This window comes from Papaver somniferum, unplaced genomic scaffold (assembly GCF_003573695.1).
Source record: "Papaver somniferum cultivar HN1 unplaced genomic scaffold, ASM357369v1 unplaced-scaffold_158, whole genome shotgun sequence".
Classification (NCBI taxonomy): Eukaryota; Viridiplantae; Streptophyta; class Magnoliopsida; order Ranunculales; family Papaveraceae; genus Papaver; species Papaver somniferum.
Window position 1 is genome coordinate 353,576 of NW_020625264.1, and position 25,401 is coordinate 378,976.

General features: G+C 38.8%; 3 protein-coding genes, 1 non-coding gene and 1 pseudogene across 9 annotated transcripts; 3 read left to right on the forward strand and 2 right to left on the reverse strand.

The window, feature by feature from the left end:
* Positions 1–684: 684 nt before the first annotated feature.
* Positions 685–3,906, forward strand: LOC113337169 (pectinesterase/pectinesterase inhibitor PPE8B-like). Of its 3 annotated transcripts, none has more exons than XM_026582864.1 (3): positions 685–1,375; positions 2,040–2,759; positions 2,850–3,906. In XM_026582864.1, the coding sequence occupies exons 1-3, from the start codon at positions 859–861 to the stop codon at positions 3,584–3,586; spliced, it is 1,974 nt and encodes a 657-aa protein (XP_026438649.1). In that variant the 5' UTR covers positions 685–858; the 3' UTR covers positions 3,587–3,906. The 3 variants fall into 3 exon arrangements, with proteins under 3 accessions (XP_026438649.1, XP_026438648.1, XP_026438651.1); XM_026582863.1 differs by having other exon boundaries at positions 690–1,375; positions 2,034–2,759; XM_026582866.1 differs by having other exon boundaries at positions 690–1,375; positions 2,043–2,759.
* A 3,058-nt stretch (positions 3,907–6,964) lies between these two features.
* On the forward strand, positions 6,965–9,904 carry LOC113337296. 3 transcript variants are annotated; one of them, XM_026583012.1, is made up of 7 exons: positions 6,965–7,208; positions 7,390–8,072; positions 8,189–8,265; positions 8,606–8,630; positions 8,947–9,067; positions 9,177–9,311; positions 9,459–9,904. In XM_026583012.1, the coding sequence occupies exons 2-7, from the start codon at positions 7,499–7,501 to the stop codon at positions 9,664–9,666; spliced, it is 1,140 nt and encodes a 379-aa protein (XP_026438797.1). In that variant the 5' UTR covers positions 6,965–7,208; positions 7,390–7,498; the 3' UTR covers positions 9,667–9,904. The 3 variants fall into 3 exon arrangements, with proteins under 3 accessions (XP_026438797.1, XP_026438795.1, XP_026438796.1); XM_026583010.1 differs by having other exon boundaries at positions 6,966–7,208; positions 8,168–8,265; XM_026583011.1 differs by having other exon boundaries at positions 6,971–8,072; positions 8,168–8,265.
* Positions 9,905–10,012: 108 nt separating this feature from the next.
* On the forward strand, positions 10,013–10,092 carry TRNAL-UAG. Its single transcript has one exon. It is a non-coding gene; the product is annotated as a tRNA-Leu (tRNA).
* A 1,110-nt stretch (positions 10,093–11,202) lies between these two features.
* LOC113337235 (protein FLX-like 4) lies at positions 11,203–14,927 on the reverse strand. Of its 2 annotated transcripts, none has more exons than XM_026582944.1 (6): positions 14,474–14,927; positions 13,881–13,913; positions 13,600–13,760; positions 12,282–12,903; positions 11,909–12,048; positions 11,203–11,724 (listed from the first exon to the last, which is right to left on the reverse strand). In XM_026582944.1, the coding sequence occupies exons 4-6, from the start codon at positions 12,809–12,811 to the stop codon at positions 11,369–11,371; spliced, it is 1,026 nt and encodes a 341-aa protein (XP_026438729.1). In that variant the 5' UTR covers positions 12,812–12,903; positions 13,600–13,760; positions 13,881–13,913; positions 14,474–14,927; the 3' UTR covers positions 11,203–11,368. The 2 variants fall into 2 exon arrangements, with proteins under 2 accessions (XP_026438729.1, XP_026438728.1); XM_026582943.1 differs by having other exon boundaries at positions 11,203–11,727; positions 14,474–14,926.
* A 487-nt stretch (positions 14,928–15,414) lies between these two features.
* LOC113337257 lies at positions 15,415–25,145 on the reverse strand (annotated as a pseudogene).
* Positions 25,146–25,401: the final 256 nt, after the last annotated feature.

Genomic DNA, 25,401 nt, shown 5'->3' on the forward strand with positions numbered 1-25,401 from the left:
CGTGTATTTATTCTCGCGTTCTACTGATTTGTTTATTTATATTCTTCGCATTGTAACGACTACTTAACAAGACCTGAAAACGCGTTTGGACTTACTTGGCTCTCATTGCCTATCAAGTTATAAGAGCCGGTGGAAAAATTCTGTCGGAAAATGATTGAAGAGGAAATTTAATACCAAATGTGAAGAAGGTAGCTAGTCGTACCTAATGCATGACAAACTCTCGTGCAACCATGTGTCAATTGTTCATCTGTAATATATGCCCACACAAATGGCTTATTATCCATATGGGCAAACAATAAATACACATCTTATTGCTGTTAATATCACAATGATCATTATTTTGTTACTGAGGGTGAGGCACTGTCGGTACTCACGGCATCCAGTCCATGTAACCCCCGTTACCGCTTGCACATGCACATGCACATCGGGCCGTATGCATAGCCTTTATTACTATGTTGCTATGGCCGTATGGGTCTGCCTCATCTGCATTTAACATAGGAGGAGGAGGTGGTAAAATTTCTGATCAAAAAAATAAATAAAATTAAAACAGATATGGAAACCGCGTCATGGCTTTAATTCCTTTGTATCTGCTTTTCTTTTTCTCTTTTGCATTTTTATAGATTGATGAATTTTTTCACTTTGAATTGCTTTATTCTTTTTCTTTCTTTTGTGACTCCAAAGCCAAATCTCTACACCATAAAATCAGCTAGCTAGCTCGCCACGTATGGATTCATGAACCGACACTCATCAACCTCGTCCTCGTTCTCAGACTCAGACACCTAACAAGCTTCAATAAATTCCTTCACCTGCCAACTAATAAAACCCGGCCAGCCCCTATTAATTGATACACTCAACTGAATGTTCAGAGAAAATTTAACAACTTTGTCAAAAATATACATCTTCAGTTACTCAACTTCATTTCTCCGTTTCATATATAACGGCAATGTATCTTCTTCCCGGAAGCTGATCAACCGAGCTAACCCGATACACATGGCTTCCTCATCTTGCTCGTTGTTGTCATTCCGGTTATTGTTGTTAATGTTGTTGTGCATTTCCGTTACTGTTCTTGGCTCATCACCAGATGAAGAGAATTACAGTGATTCTGATATAATCGACGATGGATTTCTGCAGAAAGAGTGCTTGACAACACCGACATCAGTGTTTTTGAAGTCGGTCCGGCTGGCGATCGAAGAAGTAGAGAAGGTTACATCAATTGTTTCGAAATTCACTGGTGCTTTCTCTCACAATTTCAGATTGTCACATGCTGTAACCGATTGTCTTGATCTGCTTGATTTTACCGCCCAAGAGTTGAGCTGGACACTGAATTCTGCTCAACAACACCTTCTACACCATCATCTTCGTAACAACACTCCTGGTAAGTTCTTCTTTAATTAGTACTCATTTTAATCCATATTTAAGATGATAATTAATTAATTAAGCATATATATCTGTTGATACCGACAGTGTTAAGTTTGGCTCAATTAAGTTCTTGTCAGGACATTTCTCTGAAACAATGTGATGTAACATCTTATCCATATGCCTACTAACTTTAAATAGGTGTACAGTGTACTAGTAAAATGAATGTGTCAATTGGTGTTGATTTTACCATAGTGCATTTGGATGGGCATCCAGAAATTACATATATCACGATATTTTTTTCTTTTTTACTCTGGTTTTGGTGTCCCCAGGAAATTCAAGTATTACTACTAAAAATTACAAAACAAGAAATCAGTTTGGAAATAGAATTTAAAATCTTTCTTATTCGAATTTTGGTGTCCAGAAGGAAATTCGATTATTATTACTAAAAATCAAAAAACAAGAAATCAGGTAATTTCAAAACAACTACCGTCAAAAAGTTAGCTTTTGTGAAGCAATAACAATTTTACGTCGGACTTTTGCTTCGGAGAAGTAAAAACACGTTTACTTGTGGTATCCAAAATGTGGGGTTTAAATTCATCTCAAAATGGGTGCATTTTTTTTTTCTTTTTGGAAGAATAATGGGTACATAAACTAGCATGAATTAATTTGTATAGATGCAGCAGGGACATGGTGGCAACCTACTTGGAACAGGGGAAGAAAGAATGGCGAGAGACCATCATCTTTGCCCTCGACATCAAGATCGTCCAGCAGACTACTAGCAGATGATCTAAGGTCATGGTTGAGTGCGGCACTCGGAAATCAAGACACCTGCATTGAAGGATTTGAGAAGACTAGTAGCATTTTTGTTCAGCACATGATTGCAGGAGGACTGAAGCATGTTACGTCACTCGTTTCCGACGTTCTTTCCATGGTACGCCATGAAGAGCATCATCAACGTCACCGGGATCGGAATTTTGCCGGACAGACGGTTAATAAGGTTGCGAAAAGGGAAAAAAGGCGTAATTTCCCTTCATGGATGCATATTAGAGACAGGAGATTGTTGCAGCTAACTCCTCCTTCGCCACCGCCTCCGCCTCCAACGATCAACAATAATGGTACTGCTAATGCAACCAGTTACGGCAATATGACTATTAATGTGGTTGTCGCTGCTGATGGGTCTGGGAACTTCACTAAGATCATGGACGCAGTAGCAGCAGCTCCTGACAAGAGTACCAACAGGTTTATCATCTACATTAAGAGAGGAATTTACAATGAGAATGTGGATATTAAGAAGAAGAAATGGAATCTTATGATGATTGGCGATGGCATGAATGCAACTGTTATTACAGGCAATCGGAGCTTCATTGATGGTTGGACCACATTCAGGACCGCAACTTTCGGTAAGTCGCACGCCGCCTGTTGTAAACTAGTGTCTTCCTGCTAGAGATGATTTTATATAGCTTGCTGGTGTCTTTTCATATGTGCTGCAGCTGTATCTGGAAGAGGATTCATTGCGAAAGACTTAATGATAGAGAATACAGCAGGAGCAGTGAAGCACCAGGCAGTTGCGCTTCGATCTGACTCGGACCTATCCGTCTTCTACAGATGCGCGATCACGGGGTACCAGGACACACTGTATGCACACTCGCTCCGTCAGTTCTATAGGGAGTGTCTAATCACTGGAACGGTCGACTTCATATTTGGTAACGGAGCCGTCGTCTTCCAGAAATGTGATATACTAGCGAGAAAACCACTTCCAGATCAGAAGAACTCCATTACAGCTCAAGGCCGCAAAGACCCGAATCAAAACACCGGATTTTCCATTCAGTTCTCCAACATTTCAGCAGATTCAGACCTGGCTGCTGCTGCTTCTGTCCCTAGTTATAATGCTTCTACAAATATTACGACGCGACCCACTCAGACGTATCTAGGCAGACCCTGGAAGCTGTATTCAAGAACTGTTATCATGAAATGTTACTTGGGAGATCTGATAAGACCCGAGGGATGGCTGGAATGGAATGCGACTTTCGCACTGGATACACTCTTCTACGCGGAGTACATGAATTACGGACCGGGTGCAGGATTAGGGAAAAGAGTGAACTGGCCTGGATATCAAATAATAAATGACTCGTCACAGGCGATTAACTTCACGGTGGCACGGTTTGTTGATGGTAATTCTTGGTTGCCGTCGACTGGAGTTACGTACACTGCAGGGTTGGACATGTAATGTGCATTGGAAACAACGGCATGAGATGAGATTTTGCCTTGAACTGATTGTCGAGGCGCGATATGCAAGAAGATAATTCTTTTGATGTTTATGTTCATAACCAGAACAGTGATCAATTCAGATATATATTTATGTGCACCATAACTGTGTTTTGTTCTTCCAGTACCCACAACCTGTTCAAGACGACTACTTCTTATAGTTTTACATAATACTCCCTTCGTCCAAGATTAATTGAGCTATTTGGTTTTAGAGTTTGTCCAATAAATAATTGAGTTATTTCACTAATTAAGGGGTTATTTCTAAAACGCCCTTTTAATTGATTATTGTTATTATAAGAAATATGTATAATTTGATAGGCATGTTTATTTTCGTTACGTAGGTGTTTTAAAATGTTTTTCAACGATATAAAATTTACGAAAAAACGTGTTATAGTTTAGGAGATAAATCATTTTTAAATTTTACTAGTTATTATCTATGAGGTATAATTGTAAAAAATGGACCGAGGGAGTAATATGTAACCATATGTAGAGTCTTCGTTAGAGCTGGCAACCGGGCGGCCGGGGCTCGCCCGTTGCGGGTTCTACGGTCGAAATCCGCGAGTTGAAATTATTCACGGATTGACATTTCTTCAACCCGTACCCGTAACGGGCTGAACTTGCGGGTTCACGTGTTCACGGCATTTCTGTACTGGGTTTTCAATTTGCTCAGATGTTACTTCATATCTCAACACAACCAAACAATTTCTCTCAAGTATAGGTGGTGTTGACAAATTTATTCTGGAAGAAGTTTTTCACCTCCAGATATACCCAATAAAATCTTGTTTATGTGCTGCTTAGAATATCGAATGCATGTTAGACTGTGTAGAGAAACTATGGTCAGCCTAAATGAGTCCTATTAGAACTTTGAAGCTAATCTGTAAGAGCTCGAATTCTATGCTTCTCCCAGCTATCGTCCGTTTCGTTCGTCGTCTGTCCATCGCCCTGATGAACAGAACAGTTTCCATCTGGGCCGCCAAGCACCTCTCCTTCCAAACCCAGCAGGCCCAAGGAAACCCTACCCAACCGCTCCTCACTGGGCTCCTCACTGGACTTCTCCACCAAGCCCATATCCTGCTGTCCCTTACTGGGCTACTCAGCACACTGCCTCTGGTTAGGGGTGTGCAACGGACGGACGGTTGCGGATTAGGGGTCACCCGCAACCAAACCGTCAAAACTGCGGATTTGAAAAATCAAACCGTGACCGGCCCAATCACCCGCGGATTTTACATCCGCGGATCCGCGGATTGTGCGGTCCGGTTGCGGATTAACCGCGGATTAGGGATAAAAAAAAAAAAATTGGGCATGTCTTTGGCATGAGGCCCAACTCTCTCTGACTCGCAAGTAAGTTGTTGGAAAGGTCCTGAATAAGCAAACAATTAGCTGGGCTTACTTGACATCAAAAACAGGTCCTGAATAAGCTATTGCAATTAGCTGGGCTTAGTGACCATCACATTCAATTAGCTGGGCTTAGTGGCTTATAACTAATGGAGAAGAGTCAGATGCGGTGCGGTTGAATCCGCGGTTTTCAATATTCAACCGCACCCAAACCGCTAAAACGTGCGGATTTGAGAATCCCATCCGTGTCCGGCCCATACGTCTTGCGGTTTGGGTGAAATCCGCAATTTTGCGGAAGGATACGGGTCAAATCCGCGGTTCCGGTTTTTATGCTCACCCCTACCTCTGGTCGTGGGCGTGGTCGCCAGCACCGTGGACGTGGTCGTGGGCGTGGCCGCAGCACCTCGACAGCCCATTCACCACAAGCATACATCACTCCTACCACGGAATACCTTCAACCATCGGATATTGCCGAAGCATACAGCTCCATGAGCATTCAAACGCCTGATGATGACTTCTATATGGACTCTGGCGCAACCTCACACATCACCTCGAATCCAGGTACCTTACATAATGTTTTTCATTCGAGCAATGTGCGGTCTATCTTAGTGGGAAATGGCAATAGCATTCCGGTAACTGCTAGTGGCTCTAGGTTCATAAATCTTCCATCTCACACCCTTCACCTCAAAGACACTCTTGTCGTTCCTTCCATCATCAAAAACTTAATCTCTGTTCATAAATTTACCACTGATAATCATGTGTCTGTTGAATTTGATCCTTATGTTTTTTCTGTGAAGGATTTGAGTTCGAGGAAGACTATTCTACGATGTGATAGTTCTGGGGAGCTCTATCCCATCACTACATCTGCCGTGCAATCGTCTTTTTCGCCACCACCTCACCAATATTCTCTTGCCGTATGTTCACCTACCGTTTGGCATAGTCGCCTCGGCCACCCTGGCAAGGCTGTCCTAGATGTTTTACGCACAAAGTCTTTTATTCAATGTAATAAGGATCATTCCCCCAATCTTTGTCATTTTTGTCAAATTAGCAAACATGTTCGTCTTCCCTTTTATGACTCTCATTCTACCAGTGTTGCTCCTTTTGATATAATTCATAGTGATTTATGGACGTCTCCGTTGAATATAGATATGGGGTTTCGTTATTATCTTCTCTTATTGGATGATTTCACCAATTATTTATGGCTTTTTCCACTAAAATTAAAATCCCAAGTCTTCACCAAAATTTTGGAATTCCAATCCTTTGTTCAAAAAACTCAATTTGAACGCCAAATTAAATCGTTCCAATGCGACATGGGTCGCGAATTTGACAATTCCTCTTTTCACAACTTTGCTAGTCAAAACGGCCTAGTCTTTCGTTTCTCATGTCCTCATACATCCTCTCAAAATGGTAAGGCTGAACGCATGATTCGCGGAATCAATGATATCACTCGTACTATAATGTCTCATGCCTCCGTTCCTCCCAAATATTGGGTTTATTCTCTTCTTATGGCCGTCTACCTACACAACATTATTCCTACTAGACTTCTCCATTTCCAATCACCGGTGTCCATCTTATATAGATGCCAACCCACATATGCTCATCTTTGCATCTTTGGTTGTCTTTACTACCCTAATCTTTTTTCCACAACACCACACAAACTTGCTCCTCGTTCTACTAGGTGTGTTTTTCTTGATTTTCCACCCAATCATCGTGGTTATCGTTGTCTTGACATTTCCACAAACAAATTCATCATTTCAAGACATGTCACGTTTGATGAAAACGTCTTCCCTTTTTCTTGTTCCTCTCGTCCAGGCTCTTCCCCTCCTCAAGACCCACAAATCCATCCCCTTTACTCCTTTCTAGACTCCTCCACCTATCCACCTCCTGTAGCCTTTACTCCCGTTGAACCTGTAAACACGTCCCCTCCCATCTCATCTCCTGAACCAAGCCCATCCCACTCAACTCTATATACTCTATAAAATTTCCTACTCCTATTGACTCATGGTCCGCATAACAATGAATGGACTCTATGCTTTCTACACAAAATTTAGATTTGATTAAGACCTTTAAGACGGTCCAACAAAATAATCATAATCCCTAATTACTCCAACTAATAACGAAAATTATGGCTTAACAATCTCCTTGAAACCAAAACCCCACTTCTCCTCCTTCCTGGCTATTAATGTAGCAAAGGCAAAAGCCTTTTTCTATCAATCAGAGTTTCCGTGTACCAAGAATCAGGAATCTGGGTAATTCTCATTTCCTTGTTTGTTTCTATTCTACTATTTTAATTTAGGGTTTCATCTGCAGCGTACACTAATATTATATGATGATCTGATTTGATAAATCTCTTCTATTCCATCATTTGGGTGTTCTTCATTTCCAGTTTTTTTATATTTTCTGAAATTCCATATTCCATTTCTTTAATAGGGTGGAGGGGTAGGTGGGTTCGGGGTTCAATTTCATTGGCCATTGCTTAAAGTTTGATTTGGTTGATTCAAATTGGTGGAATGTGATTAAATTGAAATACCTAATTATTATGTTAAAGGGGCAAAGTTTGCTGTGCCATCTTAATAAGATCAATTTTTGGGGTGTGATGGCCGCCAGACTAGATGGGACCTTCTTCACCGCGGGTGTCCATGGTTTTAATAGTCAGGTGGTCGGTCCTGGTCGAGCCAATGTGCTCCATGGGTGTCGAATTACAAACTGCATTGCAGTTGATCTTGTTGGTAGTTGTAGTACTAGTAGTAGTAGTCGAAGTAGCAGCGGTAGTATTAGTAGTAGGATAAATGTGCGGGGCAGAAAGGAGTTTCACTTGAATTGTTGTGCTGACCACAGCACGCCTGATGGGCATGGCCTTCATAGTAGACGAGTTGATGATAAATTTATCAGAAAGCAGCCTACTCGTGCATTGTCTCCGTTGCCCTATCCACAGATTTTTCGTTATTATTCGGATGATGGTAAGAGGCTTGAGGATAACAAGGATGCTACAGTCACTAAGCGGCCGTTGAAGATGAATGGTCATGGTGAGATGTTCGAACGTGGAAGCCCTCTTGGGTTCTTTGACTGTGCATTGCCTGATAAACTGGTTGTGGCTGTTGATGTGGACGAGGGTAAGTTTATCTGCAACCACTTTTTCTTTTTGGTTTGGGCTAGTTATTGTGGCTAAAATATGAAGAATTTTTATCTCTTTTTATGTCATCCGTAGTTCTTGGAAACTTCGTTTCAGCCCTTAACAGATTTATAGCTGATCGATACTCTTCCAGCCACTCGGTTTCGGAGTACCACATCTACGAGTTTTTCAGGGTAAAATATCTAAATCGGAAGGTGCATTTTGATCATACATATAGGTGCATATTCTAGAATGAACAAAATAACATGATCCTGTTTCTCCATGCCCAACTTCATAACCACCTCTTGAGTGTGACATAATCCAAATTAGAAGTTTTAAACTGGTCTACCGAACAAGAAGGCTCATAGTCCCGGAAAAAAAATGTGCACGGACTGACCTTATGCTCTGTCATTGCTATGGCTCAGATACTACGCCTTTGTTTCTTAATTTTAGCATGTACTGCAGTGCTACCTTACTAATGTACTGCTACCTAACTAGTGTACTATTTGCTGTGTTTTTTTATTTTTCTTTCAGATCTGGAATTGCTCTCGAGATGAAGGTGTGTGCCACTTGCATATGCATGTTAGCAATTTTCATTTGAATTTGCTCAACTAGTTTTGCTCTTCCTTTTGTTGGCTAATGGTTAAAACACCAAAACTTAACCTGTGTTAACTGAATTTCTCAAGGTTATGTTTAGGAATCCAAGTTGATTCGATCAGTATTTATCAGCAAACACTATATTCTTCTGAGAATTTGTAGTAGCTTCTCTACTCCATCAACATGTTTGGCAGTAGTGGGAATCTCTACTTATAGCTCGAGTGCTCAACTTACTTATTATGCCATTCATCTGAAACGCCCTTTTTATGTTGTGGCAGCTGATATCCGTGTTCACGAGTTCTTCAAGACTCCTTACTTCAAAACAGGAATCCATCCTCTTCCGGGTGCTCAGGTCACTCTCCACAAGCTATCTAAGTTCTGCAATCTATCTGTTGTGACGTAAGTATTCATCTCAGAGTAATATGCTCCTTTAAGAAATGTTTTTGATCCCAATATCAATCCCGAGCTTGTGATTTTGTGTGGTCTGATTAGTTTATGTGCTTTGAAGGTCTCGTCAGAATGCAATTAAAGATCACACAATTGAGTGGCTCGAAAAGCACTTCCCTGGATTATTTCAAGAGATTCACTTTGGCAATCACTTTGCTTTGGACGGGATATCACGACCAAAATCTGAAATTTGCAGGTATATCTCCTTATTGGTAACTCTCACATGAATGAAGCCTTTCGATTCCCAAGTGATTGACAACACAAACCATATGTCGCAAGTCACATATTGTAATACCTTAGAAAAATGAATGAGTTTTGCCTGGTTTTTGTCTGAGTTTGGCAGGTCTCTGGGAGCGCATGTCCTGATCGACGACAACCCTCGATATGCTCTGGAGTGCGCTGAAGCTGGGATCCGGGTTCTACTTTTTGATTACGAAAACTCGTATCCCTGGTCAAAGTCTGAGTCTGCCGCTCTGCATCCCATGGTGACCAAAGTTCATAACTGGGACGAAGTAGAGCAGCAACTAGTTTCATCAGTTGTATCACAGTAGTACAATCAACAATCTCTCCTCATACATAAAACAACCAAATTTTGGATCGCCAAAGCTGTGCACAACATCCCTGGTTCAGAAGTCTGACCATATGGTTCTGTTAAATCAATACAGGGTTTCCGTTTTCACATAGCATTTCTGATTAAACACCAGGCAGAAAATTGCATTTCTGGAAATGTAAATAAAAGAACTAATGTGAAACCCGTATTCATCAATTTGATTTATTACTTTGGTTCCATTGTTTTGTTGGTCTAATTGCTGTGAATGTGATTTTTTATTTTAGCTCTTAGTGCAATTTTATAAATGCCAACTCCTACAAATACTTGCCTCAAAACTGGCACAACATGACAGTTTGGCCGAGTGATCTAAGGCGCCAGATTTAGGCTCTGGTCCGAAAGGGCGTGGGTTCAAATCCCACAGCTGTCATCTTTTTCTTCTTTTTCCCCCTTTTTCTTCTTTTTCCCCCTCAATATACAACAATCTGGTACTTTCCATGGTAATTTTTTGTAGACGAAGAGTTCTAGAGCTGGCAAACAAGCCCAAACTCGCGGGTTGTCCGGCCCGTAAAAAAGCCGGTCCGGCTCGGCTGATATACAACAATCTGGTACTTTCCATGGTAATTTTTTGTAGACGAAGAGTTCTAGAGCTGGCAAAGAAGCCCAAACCCGCGGGTTGTCCGGACCGTACAAAATCCGGTCCGGCTCGGCTGGTTTCTAAACAAGCCGGGTTAGGATTGGGAAAATGTCGGCCCGTGCAAAAACGGGTAAACCCGTCCCGCAAACGGGCGGGCTAACCCGCAAACGGGCTCATTAGGGAGTCAAACATGATCCGAACTTTTTGAATCAAAAGATGATACTCAACACTTTACTTTACATTTAAGAAACTTGACCAAATCTGGGGTGTTTATTTAAATCTAGCTTTGTTTGACATTTGTTTTCTTTTCTGATAGAGAGACCTTGTTTGCACAAACTGTTGTCGTTTTTTCTTTGATGGGAACCTTGTGCATCATCTAGGGACGCTATCAGGACCATGACATAAATGCAGAAGCTGTTCTCGTTGTTATCAGTCCCTTATTTACTCAGAAGAAGACCTCAAGTCAAGACCAGTAAGGTGTATCTCGGGCGTGCTCTCATGGGAGGACAAAGATCATATCCTCCAGTTGAAAAGTCTGTCAGTAAGTAACCCAAATAAATGACCTCTTGCATTAGAACACACTCAAGTGACTAGCTAATGCACGCCTACTATCTCACTTCAACACATCCATGGTGTTTACATACAAATATAAACTGACGGGGACTCAAGTGACTAGCTAATGCACACTAGAAATGCAATACAATCTCACTTGTACAAGATATGCAAATATAAAGTGACAGCACTAGACATCCATGGTGTTAACATACAAAATGCAAATTGAAAACCCAGTTAAGACTCCATAGGGTAACAAGTGATCCGTAGCAGCCAAATCATAACTAAAGCACGGAAATAGATCAGTTATTTGAGTTATAATTATGAATTGTCAATTATGCTCAAGAATGATTGTAAAAGATAATCTAGCTCAGTGGTAAATAGCATTTTCATTATAACACAGTTACACCAAGTCAAACAATATAAATTAGTTTCGAGAACTTTACATACAGCCCATAATATTACGCATGCATTTTACATTTACCTCCAAGAGTTGAGTGGGAAGAAGGCCATCATTTCATCTTTCGCATCCGCTCCTCGCCCCACTACTTACTGCGGTACCCCCAGCACCAACAACAGCACCACTATTGCTACTGCTAGCAGAACCAGCAAGGGCGGTAGTGCCGCCCATTGCATATACATTTTGTGCATCACCTGATGTCCCACCACCAGTCTGTATAGGATTCCCATTGTAGCCATCATCAACTTGGGTTGCAATCCCTGGCGTAGGTGGAGGCGGAGTGGATGGCGGAGGTGGAGGAGGTGGAGGTGGAGGGAGGAGTAAAGGAGGGGGAGGTAGGAGTGAAGGAGGGGGAGGAGGGAGTGCTGCGTAAGGATCTTGGTTTCCGAAAACAGCTCCACACGCATTTGGTGCTGCTAGATTTAACAAATATCAATAGAATGAGTTAATAAAAAAGCCGAAAATTAAGATAAACTCAAAAAGGAATCTAGAGATCAAGCATTTCCTATAGATAAATTTAGAAGCTAAACAGGGACACTAATATTATTTTTAGTCTACTTATCGATTGGGATGGAGAGAGAGAGAGGGAGGGAGTACCATAAGCTCTGTTTTCTGCATTTGCCACCTCGGCACGTAACTTCTCCACTTCTTTTGCCATTGACATCATAATGTTTTCCATTCTTTGCAATTTTTCTACTAGCTCCACGTTCAAACCCTTTTCGGATTCAAACGTGACCCTTTATCCACACATCAAGAACATAAAATTGTGTTAGGCTCATACGGTTTGCTTCCCAGGAACTGTAAAGTAAAAAATGATTTTATAGGTACATCTAATAACACAAATGCAATATTTATACTTAGTTTATGAACAAGGATAATTCGATCAGTGACTTGGTCCATTTTAGAGTATATGCCAGAGTCTAGAAATTGGAAAACAGTACACAAGGGTTGGGGTTTTCGCTTCACTTACCGTAACCTCTGGTGTTCTTGGAACAAACTATTCAGCTCTCCATGGAGTTCTGGTAATGATTTGACCTCAGACTGGGTCTCCTGTAATTCCTGAGTAGCATGTTTAATTTGAGCATTAAGTTCATGCCTCGCAACAATTAGGGCTTTTGCCTCCATATGTGCCTGTAACAGTTCTTTCTTAATACTCTCCCCAGCCCTGACATCCTCCTCCATTTTGGCTATCTTATCCACCAGAAGTCGAATCTGAATATCACTTTCTGTTCCGATGCTTCTAATGTGAGCCTGAAGCTTCTGCATTTCCTGCTGAGCATCAATAAGTTCATGTCTTAAGGAAACATGAGTAGCCGCCAATCTCTGATTTTCCATGGTGTATCGATGTATATCTGCTTTTTGAGCAGCTAGCTTGTTCTCCAAGAGTTCACGCTCGCTCGGATGATGACGCTCTAAAGAATGGTGAGCAGGAAATTGACCACGACGTGTCATCCCTTGTATAAAATTTCCCTCGAATGTAGATGGAACATGTCCATCCATCTATCCAAAGGTCGTTCTCAGAATCCCCAAGATGTTAGAATCACCTTAGACAAGTTTGAGGAGCAACGTGATCTTGATTTAAAAGATTTCACCTGTAAAGAGTTTGAACTGCATGAGTTGAATGTCAATACAAAGTTCTAAAAAGCATTACTGGGCAATTAAACATATGGTTGAACCACATGCCAGACGATATATCCATGAGTATGAGCTCCTCTATTCCTACTATATAAAAAAAATACTGACGACAATGTAAGATTATAACCACTATAAAAAAAATTAATTCAGTTGAATCAAAAGCTGAATCAGCTACATCTGAAAATAAAAGCTGAATCACTATTATATTAATATATACTTTTGAACTGTATTAGCCAAAAAATCAAATTGATTAAAAACTAAATTTGTATTAAAAAATTCCAACAATTTACAACTTAAACCATCTAAAATACTTAAGTTCCAAATCTGACAACCTCAAATGCTAAAGTTTATATTTATATTACAAACTTAACTACCAGAAAGTTTCAACATGAAGTTGAAGGCAAAATTGCACCATCTATGCCTTCGTTTACAGGAGAAGGGATCGGTGTTAAAAGCTACTTCCGAAAACAGGTTGCAAGTTCAACAAGAAAGTACAAGATAAATCAAAGAACATCAATGTGATCGCCAACACGGAGTTGCAGCAGCAGACAAGCAATCATCTTTCAGTTGGCAGTCGAATTACAGATATTAGATTGGGCGCAACACCTTAATGAAAGAACAAAAGGAAATGAAGAGAGAAGAAAGTGCATTACCCACAAAAGGAAGCAACTAATGTTATCATACACGGACAACGAATGGATGCTTCGGATAAAACACCACATCCATTCAATTCTAGCAGCACTATCAGAGGTGCTGCAATGTTAAGTGCCTCCAATATAGGGAATATAAAGAAATTAAGAGACTCAACACCAACCTACAATAGCAAACAGAAAAAAATCACAAAATATTTAGATCCTTACAAAACAGATTATATATGCAGACAATTCTAATGACAATCAAACAAAAAAACATGAATTGAGAAATTAGTACTTACATAAACTACTCTTTTTATCCTCAAGAGAAATCACTGCAAACATCAAACACCAAAAAATCCGCAATCAAGATTCATATTAAACCATATTCCATACAACTGACTTAAAGAGCTAAAACCACATACATTTTATCAAACAAGCAATTAAAACACAAAAATTAAGAAATTCGACAACTAAAAAACATCTCTAAAACTCAAAATCCCAAACCCCAAACTTATTAGCTGCATTTACTGTCAATTACAATTCCTGAATCACCGAAAATAAAGACTTGTTAGCATTTTAGTAATCAAATCAACCTCAAAGAATATATCTGAAACAAAACATAAGATGTCTATATAAAACACATTGAAGAAAAAACTATCACCCAAAGCTGAATCTTTTCCTGGATAGATTGATAATCAAATCTTTGTAAGTTCCAGAATATCTGAACCATGGGACAATTTCAAGAAACCTGATTTTTATCTTCTAAATTTCTAAACTGAAGCAACATCAACTATTTAATCATCATTAGAAAAGCAAAAAAAAAAAAAATCAAAATTGAAGAAAAAAATAGAAAATAACAAAACCGTTATGTAAAATCTCTGCAGTATCTTACCAGATAAAGAAAAAAATTGGCACAATAAATATCTTCTCTTTCATCTGTAAAACATTAAATCCTTGTTTAAGACGACCTCGAATAGATCTGGTGAAGTGAAGGACTATTAGTTATTGAAACTGGGAAAAGTAAGGGGTTTTGTTTAATGACGATGAATATAGTTGAGGAGATAGGGTTTTTCATTTTGATGTTGACAAGGAAACTGTAATCTTTAGATTTGTTAGAGAATTTGGGTTTTGTGGAAGAGATAACGAATATGGAGAAAAGGGATTAGGTTTAGGAGACATAGAAGGGAAATCACTAATTATTTCTCGGTTTCACCATTGTAGAAGAAGAAGGGGTTTCTGGTTTTTCAGATTTTTTTCATGGAGGAGATGGAGATGAAGAAGAAGCAGAAAGAGAAAAAATAAAATAAGAGAAATTAAGACTTAATTAGAGTACACGTGGACACTTTTATTTTTCCTAAAATTACCCACCGGTATTAAGACTTCCACGGTGGCTCTTGTTGTTATTTATCACCATGGGAAGCCCGTTCTATTGAGATTTCACTTAATAAACTCATTTTGCACTAGTGGCAGAATCAAATGAAGAATAGAATTCTGCTTTATTACGTCGACAACTGTCGGATGTTAATGAATCCTTGACTTATTCTTATTCCATAAACTCATCTAATCAGTATTACAGGAAATATGGGAGACTTCATTGCATATCGTATATTCTCCCAGATGAATAAGGTAACAAAATATATTGTCTATTACACCCCTTAGTCGTAATGGGAGAGGAGCACACGTTAAGACTAGAACAGAAACGAACAAAAAAAAACTTTTTATGAAATAAAATTTGCTTATGATGTTCACAAATGCGATTATGCTCAAACTATATTCTTGCCTTCTATCTTCTAAAAATAGAAAAACTAATTCTAAATGTGTATCCAACCGGGCTACAAAAGATGGAGGGCAATACAGGATACATGGATGCATGTCATATCAACCCATGTAAGTAACAAGCATGGAAGTGGCATGCACCCTATCATAACAGAGAAAAGCAAAAAGTTCCAAAATAAAAATAAAAAAAATAAAAGTAATATAGGAACTTCAAAAGAGTCCCTGCCGTCCAAGAAGAGTTGAGCTAAAGGAACAGAAATTCATAGGATAGTGACATTATGACCTGCAAAATTATCTTCCACGCAACTTCTGCAAATATTAGCTTTTTTCAAGCTCAACTGATTGCAGAGCAACAGTCTATGAACATTTGACTTAACCAATGACTCATCCAAAACTTACTGTGAAAGATGCAACATATTTTTACAACCAAATGAACATCCTTCGACACACACGTATGTAACCCAATCTAAATATTAATAAGACTAGATGAACACACATTTTAAATAGGAAAATATTCCGACATCCTACCGGTGTAAAATTTCCGAGTTCACCAGGCAGGAAAATGATTTCTTACAATAAGTCTTTCTCAAGGCTCAAGAATATAGCAATTCAAGAGGGACAATATACTCATTCAAAACTGTACATCCAATCAAACACCTATGTCACAAAAAATTGCTATCCAAGAAAACCTGCGCAACATAAAAACACGGTTCATACTTCAACGACAAAAAGAAGAAAATCAGGTTCAAATGTAAAATCATATTGCAACAAATTTTAATCTACCCAAGCCAAAGTTAACTTCTTTTCTAATTGCTTTCTTTTATCTTAATTCCTGTATCTAGAAGTAAGTATGTTTACTTCTTTCTTTCAGCACATTAATGGCAAGAAACTGCTGGCACCGGGTGAGGATAATCTATCTACTCAACATGTCCTATGGTTAGTCTTCAACCAACTTCTGAAGAGCTGGGATAAAAAGTTTTAACATGGGGAACATCCTTGCAATGAAGGATCATCTCCAAGTGAGAGCACGGCAATACAGCGATTGTATTACAAATATTTGCATTACTGCAGTTCCACCAAAAACATTTGATGCTTACACTAATTCCCAACAACATCAAAACTTACCAGGTAGACTGGTGGATGTAAGGTAATGATGTGTTGCCAAAAGAACTCTGGTAGTTTAGTGTTACTGCAAAAGATGCCATTGCCAAAATTAAGTAGCAGTTGAATAGAAGAAATGATATGTGCAGGTGAAGTAAATATCGTTTCAATATCTCAGATAGTGGAAACGAAGCAGCGGGCAATAGGTTATTTATAACAGTGTATTCTCTCAAGCCAAACTGTATATTAGAAAATTAATACCATGAACAGAAAGGAGTAGGATCATGAATTTGGTTACCTTTGTATATCAGTTGGAAGCGTCAAAAATTACTGGTCATGTGTGAATAATCAGAGTTATTAGCACAGGCAATCCCACAAACCATTTTTTCAAAAGAAAACAAAGGAAGAATGCTTCTAAAATAACCTGGTTCGAAATACATGCAGTAAGAAGCGTCCCACGAAATCCTCCCTCAGTTCGCTTGACCTCCGAATGCTGTCCGGAGATTTCATCTGGTATTAAAATAGAGGGAATGGTCAAACTGTTAAAAGATACTTAAGCTAAAGCAAGAAAAGACGGAAAACGGAAAAGGAAAAAGAAAAAATGAATCCGAGATAAGAGCGGAAACTAATTTTCATTCTCGTGGACCTCACAAATAACACAGCATATAAGTTGGCGATCAGCTGAAAGACTAGAATGTATGACGAAAACATCTTCCGGAAGATGCGGATTATGATCTGGGTAAAGGCACCTAGCTTATGCAGCAAAGAAAGTCTTTCACCATCATGTTTAGGATTCAAATCTTTACAGTGATGATAATGTTAAATTACCTGCGATATCACGATTCTCGAAGATTCCTGAATCTCTGACCCAGAGCACATCTCCTGGGAATATATTCATGTCAGCTAGAGTAGCAGACTCCTCTTCAATTTGCCTGGTACGTTTATGTAGCATCTGATTCTCCTTGATGACCTGCAAGATCAGTTTCCAGATATGAGAGCCATGTATGCTAAAAGTAATTACTTAGCTACGAAACAGTATCAAACATAATTCTATGTGCTTACTGATTCAAAAAGAACCACCATGAACTATGAGAACACTGAGAAACCTAGAGTATTTGGCAAAATAGAACTTAAAACTACTGAGTCAAAGTACTTGGGTTGAAAAACTTTTGCCTATCGAGAAGGCAGAAAGCAGTCAAAAACTTGAGGGATTCATAGTTTATAGACGTAAAAACTAGGAAAACACCTAGGAGCATGGTGCAGCATTAGCTACATCTTTGTGATTTTAGTTCCTTTCGCATTTATGTGTTTCAGACAGCAAAACAAAACACTATATTCCTACTAGCTTACCAGAACAGATTCTCAAAAACGTGAAATAGACAAAATCTTACCCCAAATGATTCCCAAATCATCATTTTCAACTGATAGATTGACATGGAACCAGACACTTTCAAGTTTACTGTGTTGCCATCTGAAGCCTTGCGGGAGCGCTTGGAAACGCGCCTATCTGGGTCAGAAACTGCACAAGAAGCATCAACAACGGATCTTGGAGCTTCCTTTCCACGTACGAGAACTACAGAAATCTCTTTATCGAAATAGCTTAATTTCTGTGTTAGCTCTCTACTTTCTCTTTCTCCTATGCATTCCTCGCATATCTAGTCAAATAATACTGAAGTTAGAATAACCACAAACATGAAATAGTGTAAGACTAAGAGATCTATAGTCTTTTTAACTTTCACTTTCAAAAGAGCACAACCTCATCTTACCATCGGATAAGTCTTAATAGTAGGTTGCCTTGCCTCAACCTCATCATTTGAAGGATTCAGGTTTGCTTCTGAAATTGGCATCTCTTCAGAAGATCCAACTAATTTCTTCACGTCACATTTCGAGAACCCAATTTCAGCAGATACACATTTTGAGTTGGGAACTCGCCAATCTTCGCAAAAGAACATCCAGTCATTCTCTGAGATTAAAGTCAATCCATCTGTCTGGAATTAAAATAGAAAAGGTAAATTAGGAAAATAGCGACAGACCTTCAAGTAGGGTAGACTTTGTACTGGGAAACTATAGAGGTACTGTGGAAGAGGTAAACATGACAATAATATCTCCAGTTATAGCCGCATAGAGAGAAAAGCGGTGTTCTAGATAGCTGATAGGAAAAATCAAACTCCTAACTATGAACACAAATAGGAATTAGAAAAACGAAAACCTTCGCAGTATGCGACCTTGAGCACATGATGGATTGTTCTAGATGAAAAACTATTCACCAATATGGATACACATATGGTACATCGACTGACATCGAATGAATAGGTAGAATGAGCAACAAGCACCATACATGACGAATGCTTTAAGACCAAATCACAATTAAAATAATGCAACAGTTTTATACACTTACGGTAGATGGCTTCTGAAAAATAAGACCACGTTTGCAGTAAAGATCCAGAGGCCTTTCTAACAGCCGCAAATGCTGGTATGCAATAAAAATAAAAATAATAAATAATAAAGAGACTTATCATATCGCACAACAAACAAGTTATGAGAGCCAAATAAGCTAACTTAGAACATATGCCACATTTTAGCGAATATGGCTAACTAGCTACCATTTAGATTAGACTATTAGTTTCAAAGTTGGGAGATTTAATAACACCAATTGGCTGTCACTTCAAAATCTCTATCTGTGTCACTTGATATATTAAAAGGTGTTCCCATTTTCTGTTGTTCGTGTAAAATTGAAGTTGCTCAAAAACCATTAACTGAAATGAGATAGGTTCATAGTGTCCAACAAAAATAAATTAGAAATTCTAAGATATCCATGTAAAGTTACCACTTACTTTCCCACATACTAGAGAATCGATAACGCCCTCTAGAGGGTCTGGTCTGGCAGCCGCAGGTGAAGACACCGTCTTCCCACTTGCTGTAATGTAACTTTTCCACTTAGTAATCCATGATGAAGGCAACAAGTAATACTTGCTGCCTGGATTAAGCCCATCATTCTTTCCCAGAAGTAACTTCTCATGATTCTGGCGTTCTTTGAGCTTTGCTGCTCTGTAAATTTAACATAGATATTAAATCACTAAGCTGCAATAAAAACTTTATGCTACTGCAAATATCAATATCAGCATATCTACCTCAGAGTATCTTCGAAGCATGCCACTTCATTAAGTTCGACACTGCATATGGCACATGATTCTGCCTCTGAGGGAAATGTTGAACAACCCAAAGCATCTTCAGGTTTCACCTTGTTAGAATCTTCATATAGAAAGAGCCAGAGATCCTCCGGAATCAACACACGCTTCGCCCCAGCCGCTTGTTCCGGCATAAGCTCTCCATGGGGACACCTAATTGAAGCTGTTGGGCCAATGTCAGCTTCACTGGGAAAATCCACAGTTTTTCTCCGTGACCAATGTTGCAACCTGTGCAACAAAGCGAACTAACATCATTCGAGAACCTTCAATAACAAAACCTACAAGAGCAAATGTAATCAGTCTTACAAGATTCGATCTCGACAGACAGCATATACATGACAAACCGTGGTTTTTGAATGTCTATACCCTAACATGTCTCTCGGAAGTGTTGTCATTAAAGCCACCCCTTTAGCAGTTTAGCTCTAGGAAACAGTTTGACATCCCGATGGATTTTGAATGGCTACACTCCGACATGTTTCCTCGGGTACGATTCATTAAAGCCTTCAGTTTAACCCCTCGGGACAATAGATTCTTCGGTAACTTTTCTCCAGCTGATAAAGGATTTACCTGCTTCTTGATTCTGGTTTCCTCTTATACTAAATTATAGTGGAATATCTTTAAGGGAATAAAACAAAGTGGTAAATGGGTGGATTCTAAAGTACAGCCAAAACTATAGTATTTAGTGACACCATATTCCTAGAAGTATATAAAGAGACTAACTGCGAGACAGTAGAATCCATAACAAGGCCTAGATACATAGTACAACGTCCCATCCATAGATCTTCCAGCAAGTGAGGCATCTGCAATCTCCTTGAAAGAGGATCTTTGATCCCTATAGTCATTCGCTCGAACCATCGTCTTTGCCCCATCCCTTAGGCATTCGATACAGAGGTCATCATTGGATAGTGTTGGCCCACCACCATACTAGAGCCAAAAGTTCCATTATCATAGTTAACATGTGAGCAAGTAAACAGATGAAATGGCCAAGAAAAGAAACATACATTTGCTAAATATTTAACAGAAATCAATGAAACTTCTAATCCAAATGGCTGAAGTGGCCAATCCAGGCCTTCGTTGCACTAAAAACCCTCAAAGATGCCCAAGTAAGGAGCATATGCGAAACAAAAAAAAAAAGGAAAACAAACTGTTCCTAGAACTAAAGCAAATGTTATGTGCCTAATCTCAATTGAGATTGAAATACAACAAAAGAGCCATGCAATGCTCCCACAAGGAACCAAACTATTTGGGTGAACTACATAATTAAACAAGTAGAGATAATTCATAGAACAAGCAGCTCGAAGAGTCGAGACTGCTTTGTCAGATTTCAATGCAGCTACTTGGCTTAGAGGCAGGAACTAGTTGACGACATTAGCAGGTCAAGCAGATATCCATATATGTTCACAAAGTTAAAGACAAATAGACGAGATCACGAGAATACCTTGGAAAGCAACCTTGTCCAGGCTCCTTCTGACAAACGCTTCATAGAGCCAACTTTTGAAACTGAAACTCGACCGTGTGAGCACTGAATTGATGTGTTGTCAATGACACTGCAATAGATAGCAAAGTAAACTCCATTCCTCAGTTCTTGCACAATTTAAGTTCCATAACTTATACTAGTAGAGCAAAATTCCTTGAATGCCTATCGAGATAGTTGAACAGAGAAACGTCTAAATTGCAAAGTAATGACTCAAAAGATTCAAAGAACATATAGTAAAAAAGAAAGCGGAATCTAGGACGACGTGACACCTAAAGGGCTAGAACTAATTGGTAACCTACTCAGATGGTAATCTCAATCCAGTTAGTTCCTCAAATCTAAATCTCATTAGCAGCATGTATAAAACTACAAGTTTCACAAATCCCTTCTCTAAAATCTGTAGATGACTAATTCTAGGTAGAAAAGGCGTATCTGTTGTTTGCTGCTTCACAGGTATACATAACACTAGTCCTGGCATCTCGATGTTTTCTGTGTTTCTATGAATTCACTGTGCGGATCACCATAACAGGCCACTCAAATTTGCAAATTTACTGTGAGAAGATATTAACAAAATAGAAATAGAGAACAACACAAGGAGACACTTACGGAGGGGAATTGGTATCAGCCCATTGGTGAAGCCAGTCTGTAGTTATCCAGAAGTAAGGCTTGTCAACCGAAGAAGCAGGAGCTTCTGAGAGAATAGATCTCACTTCTTGTCTTCGTTCTGCAATTCCTGCCGTCTCTTTCTCCTTTTTCTACTTGTGGCTTTGGCAAAGAGAGAGATACGAGTCGTTCAATATCTTCATCTCTTCAAAGAGATGAGGTGGGAGACATTTATCATCGCGTTGAGGCACTGGCTCGCTACATCTTTCTGTATCTCTGAAGGCTTTCTTTTTGCTTTCTGTGGTGCTTCGACGACGATACATCAGCATGTATGCATCAGTTGATTCAAAGGTCTTTGCCTGACAACCATTATTAGAAGCTGAAGAATGTACTTGACCAACATCGACATGATTCCCATTAGAAACAACCATTTGTTCAGAACAAGGGGGTTGCAAATTTGGTTCAGTTTCCATTGGTTCTGCAGTAGAGCTAGAAGAGTCTTCTCCAAAGGGATGAGAACCTTTCTTTGAAACAGTCTCATCATCAAATTCCCACCATTCTCCCGTAAGTTCATCTTTAATAATTGATAAATATTGCCCACAATTTACACCAGCACCTTTATGAACAAGAATTGCTGACAAATCGTATAATAATTCTGACTGAGATGGCTCATTCAATCTGTGCTTCATTTGCAGTTCTCCCCGAAAGCTAATTGACGAAGTTATTTTCTTCCCTGTGGTACTCTGCAAATGCAAATACAATGATATCAATCCAGAAGATCACAGACAGCTCAAAATAGAGAAATAGAAAGCGAAAAGGAAAGCAATTCGGCTAAATCAGTGACATAAGCATGCTATATGGGAACGGGTGATTGATACTTAGGAATTTTATTACTTCCAATAAGTTAGTATCAGTGAAAGGGTGGAGGGAATCTGAATAAAGATATCTTCCTATAATGGAAAGAATAAATTAGTGGTTCAGCTGCTTTGTTAAAAAAATTTATCTAGTTCACAAAAATTAACAGTAGATTTCTTCTCTATTAGCTCGAATATCCAAAAACGCCAAAATAACATTGGCCATGAAAATGCAGATAACACATAATGTGTAGAGATAACACGATAATGTGTAGCGAGAAATCTGCATTAGATATATATAAGCACCTTTGGAAGGAAAATGCAGCGCTTGAGCTGGAAATTAAGCACATCTGGAAGGGTGCGCAGTTTAATCCATCGAGTAGCATCACCTCGTGTACCACATGGCACGCACGAATACTGGTTGTCCCCACTTAACTTTTCCACGCTAAGATAGTCATCTAAACTCTCATCCAAGTTTTTGAAACCTTGGATGCCTAACTCAAGATGATAAAGTCTTCCGCCTTTGAAGAAGCTTCGGAATCTTGTCCACACTTTGAGCACCTGCGATAGTATAAATGCGGAACATATAAATCAGTGTATAACATGCAGGAAAATTATACAACTGCTCCATGCAGCAGAATGCCAAGACGTTTGAACGAAAAGTAAATTGGTCTCTTAAAGGATAACTAGGAAACCATAAATATGATGTTGAAAGTGTCTATGGCATTAATAGTTAACTATGAACCCTTAAACTAAGCTGGTTGAATGCAGTACTGGGAAACTAACTCATTTTTGTGACAGCAACTAGTGGTAAAAGGAAAGTTAGTCCAAGTTCTTTCTTTCTTTTTTGTTATATCAACATATAATTGCGTTAACAACCAAAACATATAGCTACTGGCTTAAAAAAGCTAAACATTTCATCTTTATAAATTAATGCATAAGGAAATAAGTAATGTATTCTTACCGATTCACATTTGAAACACTTCCAACGAAGAGATCTTGTACTATCGTCCTCAAATCTGGAACCTTAGAGCGGCTAAGAGATTGTTCCAGCAAGTTAAGAAGCAAAGTAAGAAACTCATGACTATCCTGCTGAATCTCATTATCCAACTCCAACTTTTTAATAAATGGGGACGAATCAATAAAAGCCTTCACACTCGAATGCAACCCAGCAAACAGCTTTGCTAACTCATCCAGCACAGGATTCTGCCTCAACAACTCCTGCTCCACCGCAAAAACACCAGCCCTAAACTTCAAATTCATATACAAACACTGAAGTATACTATTTGCATAACACGTAGCACCAAGATTAGTTAAACCAGCAGGCCAACCTTCGTCCGCACGAAGTTCCTCAGATAGATCATGACCAAGATTAACTAAAACATCTGGCATCTTCTGCCATAAACCTGCCTTTCTATAACCATTAGTAGGTGGAACGAGTCCACAGAAACAGTTAGGATTATCTTTCGAATTCACACGACAACCTTGACAAACAGGTTTAGAAATACAATATAACTGGTCTATATCATCTTTAGTAACATCACCAGTAGCACATATTCTCCTTAAGATTTCAGACGCAGATCCATCTTCTTCCTCATATTTACTCCTTTTGTTCTTGCTGTTTCTTGTAACTCTACTACTCATCTTTCTTAATAATCACTGGATTGTACTAATGAACATCACAATGTAGTAAAATTCCTTGTGAATAATCGTCTTCACCTGGAAGAAAATTCAAAAAAACAATCAGTTGATCCCTAACTCATATTAGCTAAATGAAAGAACAACTTCATGAAAATTCAAGTCCAATTGAAAGAGCTTAATTAGCTAAGTCTATGTCACTGCATTGACATGAAGAGAACCGAAAAGAAAAGAGACTGTTTAATCTAGGGTTTTGTACGAATTCTGTGATAAAGTTTTACAAGAAAAATTCAAAAAAAAAACAATTAACATGTCTAATTTAATGAGCACAGTATAAGTTGCTGCATTCACACGAAGAGGAGTTTGAAAGGATTAAAAAATAAAATCGACTAGGGTTTTCTTACTATTATTAGTCTGAAGGATCGAGAAATTAAAAGTTTCTCGTGGAAAATTGGGAAAGGAAATGAACAAATTAGAGTTCAATTTGAGTTAATAAGAACATATTTGAGTAATTTTGATTTTAATCATGAATTATTGAGAAGAATCAAGAAAAACTTACTGAATTCTGGAGAGTTTCTTTCTTTGATTTTGCCACTAATAACTAAGACAGAACAAGTTCTTCTTTAGGGGGTATAATTAGGGCTTCTTCTTCTTCTTCCCTGAGGAATTCGTTTCTTCTTCTTGTTCTTGATTGATTGGTTGATATTTCTTTTGGGGTTTCTGATTGATGATGAGAAAAAAATCGATGACGAACAAAGAAAGAATTTAGAGGGTTTTTATTTTAATAATGAGCGCCAAAATGAAGTTCCTCCCGCCTAAACAGATTCCCAAATCTCATAATTCCCTCCATTTTATTTTCGGATTTCTTACCAGGCTTTGCATCATCTAACCATATGCTTTGGAAAAAGAAAAACATCATACATTTTTTATTTATTTTTTTTTGCCTAAAATGAAGTAGAAGAAAAAAAAAATTGAACATCAGTTTCGGTTGATTGAACGAGATTGGGTGTTGTTACATTGTAACAGAACTAAGAGTATTTCGGATGGAGTCTGGGTCTCTACAAAAATTGAAGCCATCTAAAAATTTTAGGACTCATCTTGAAAAAATTCTTTCTAATGGTAATTGAATGGTTAACTTTTTTTTTTTTCCTGATTTGGCAACTTGAGTCTGGACGAGAGTGTAAGA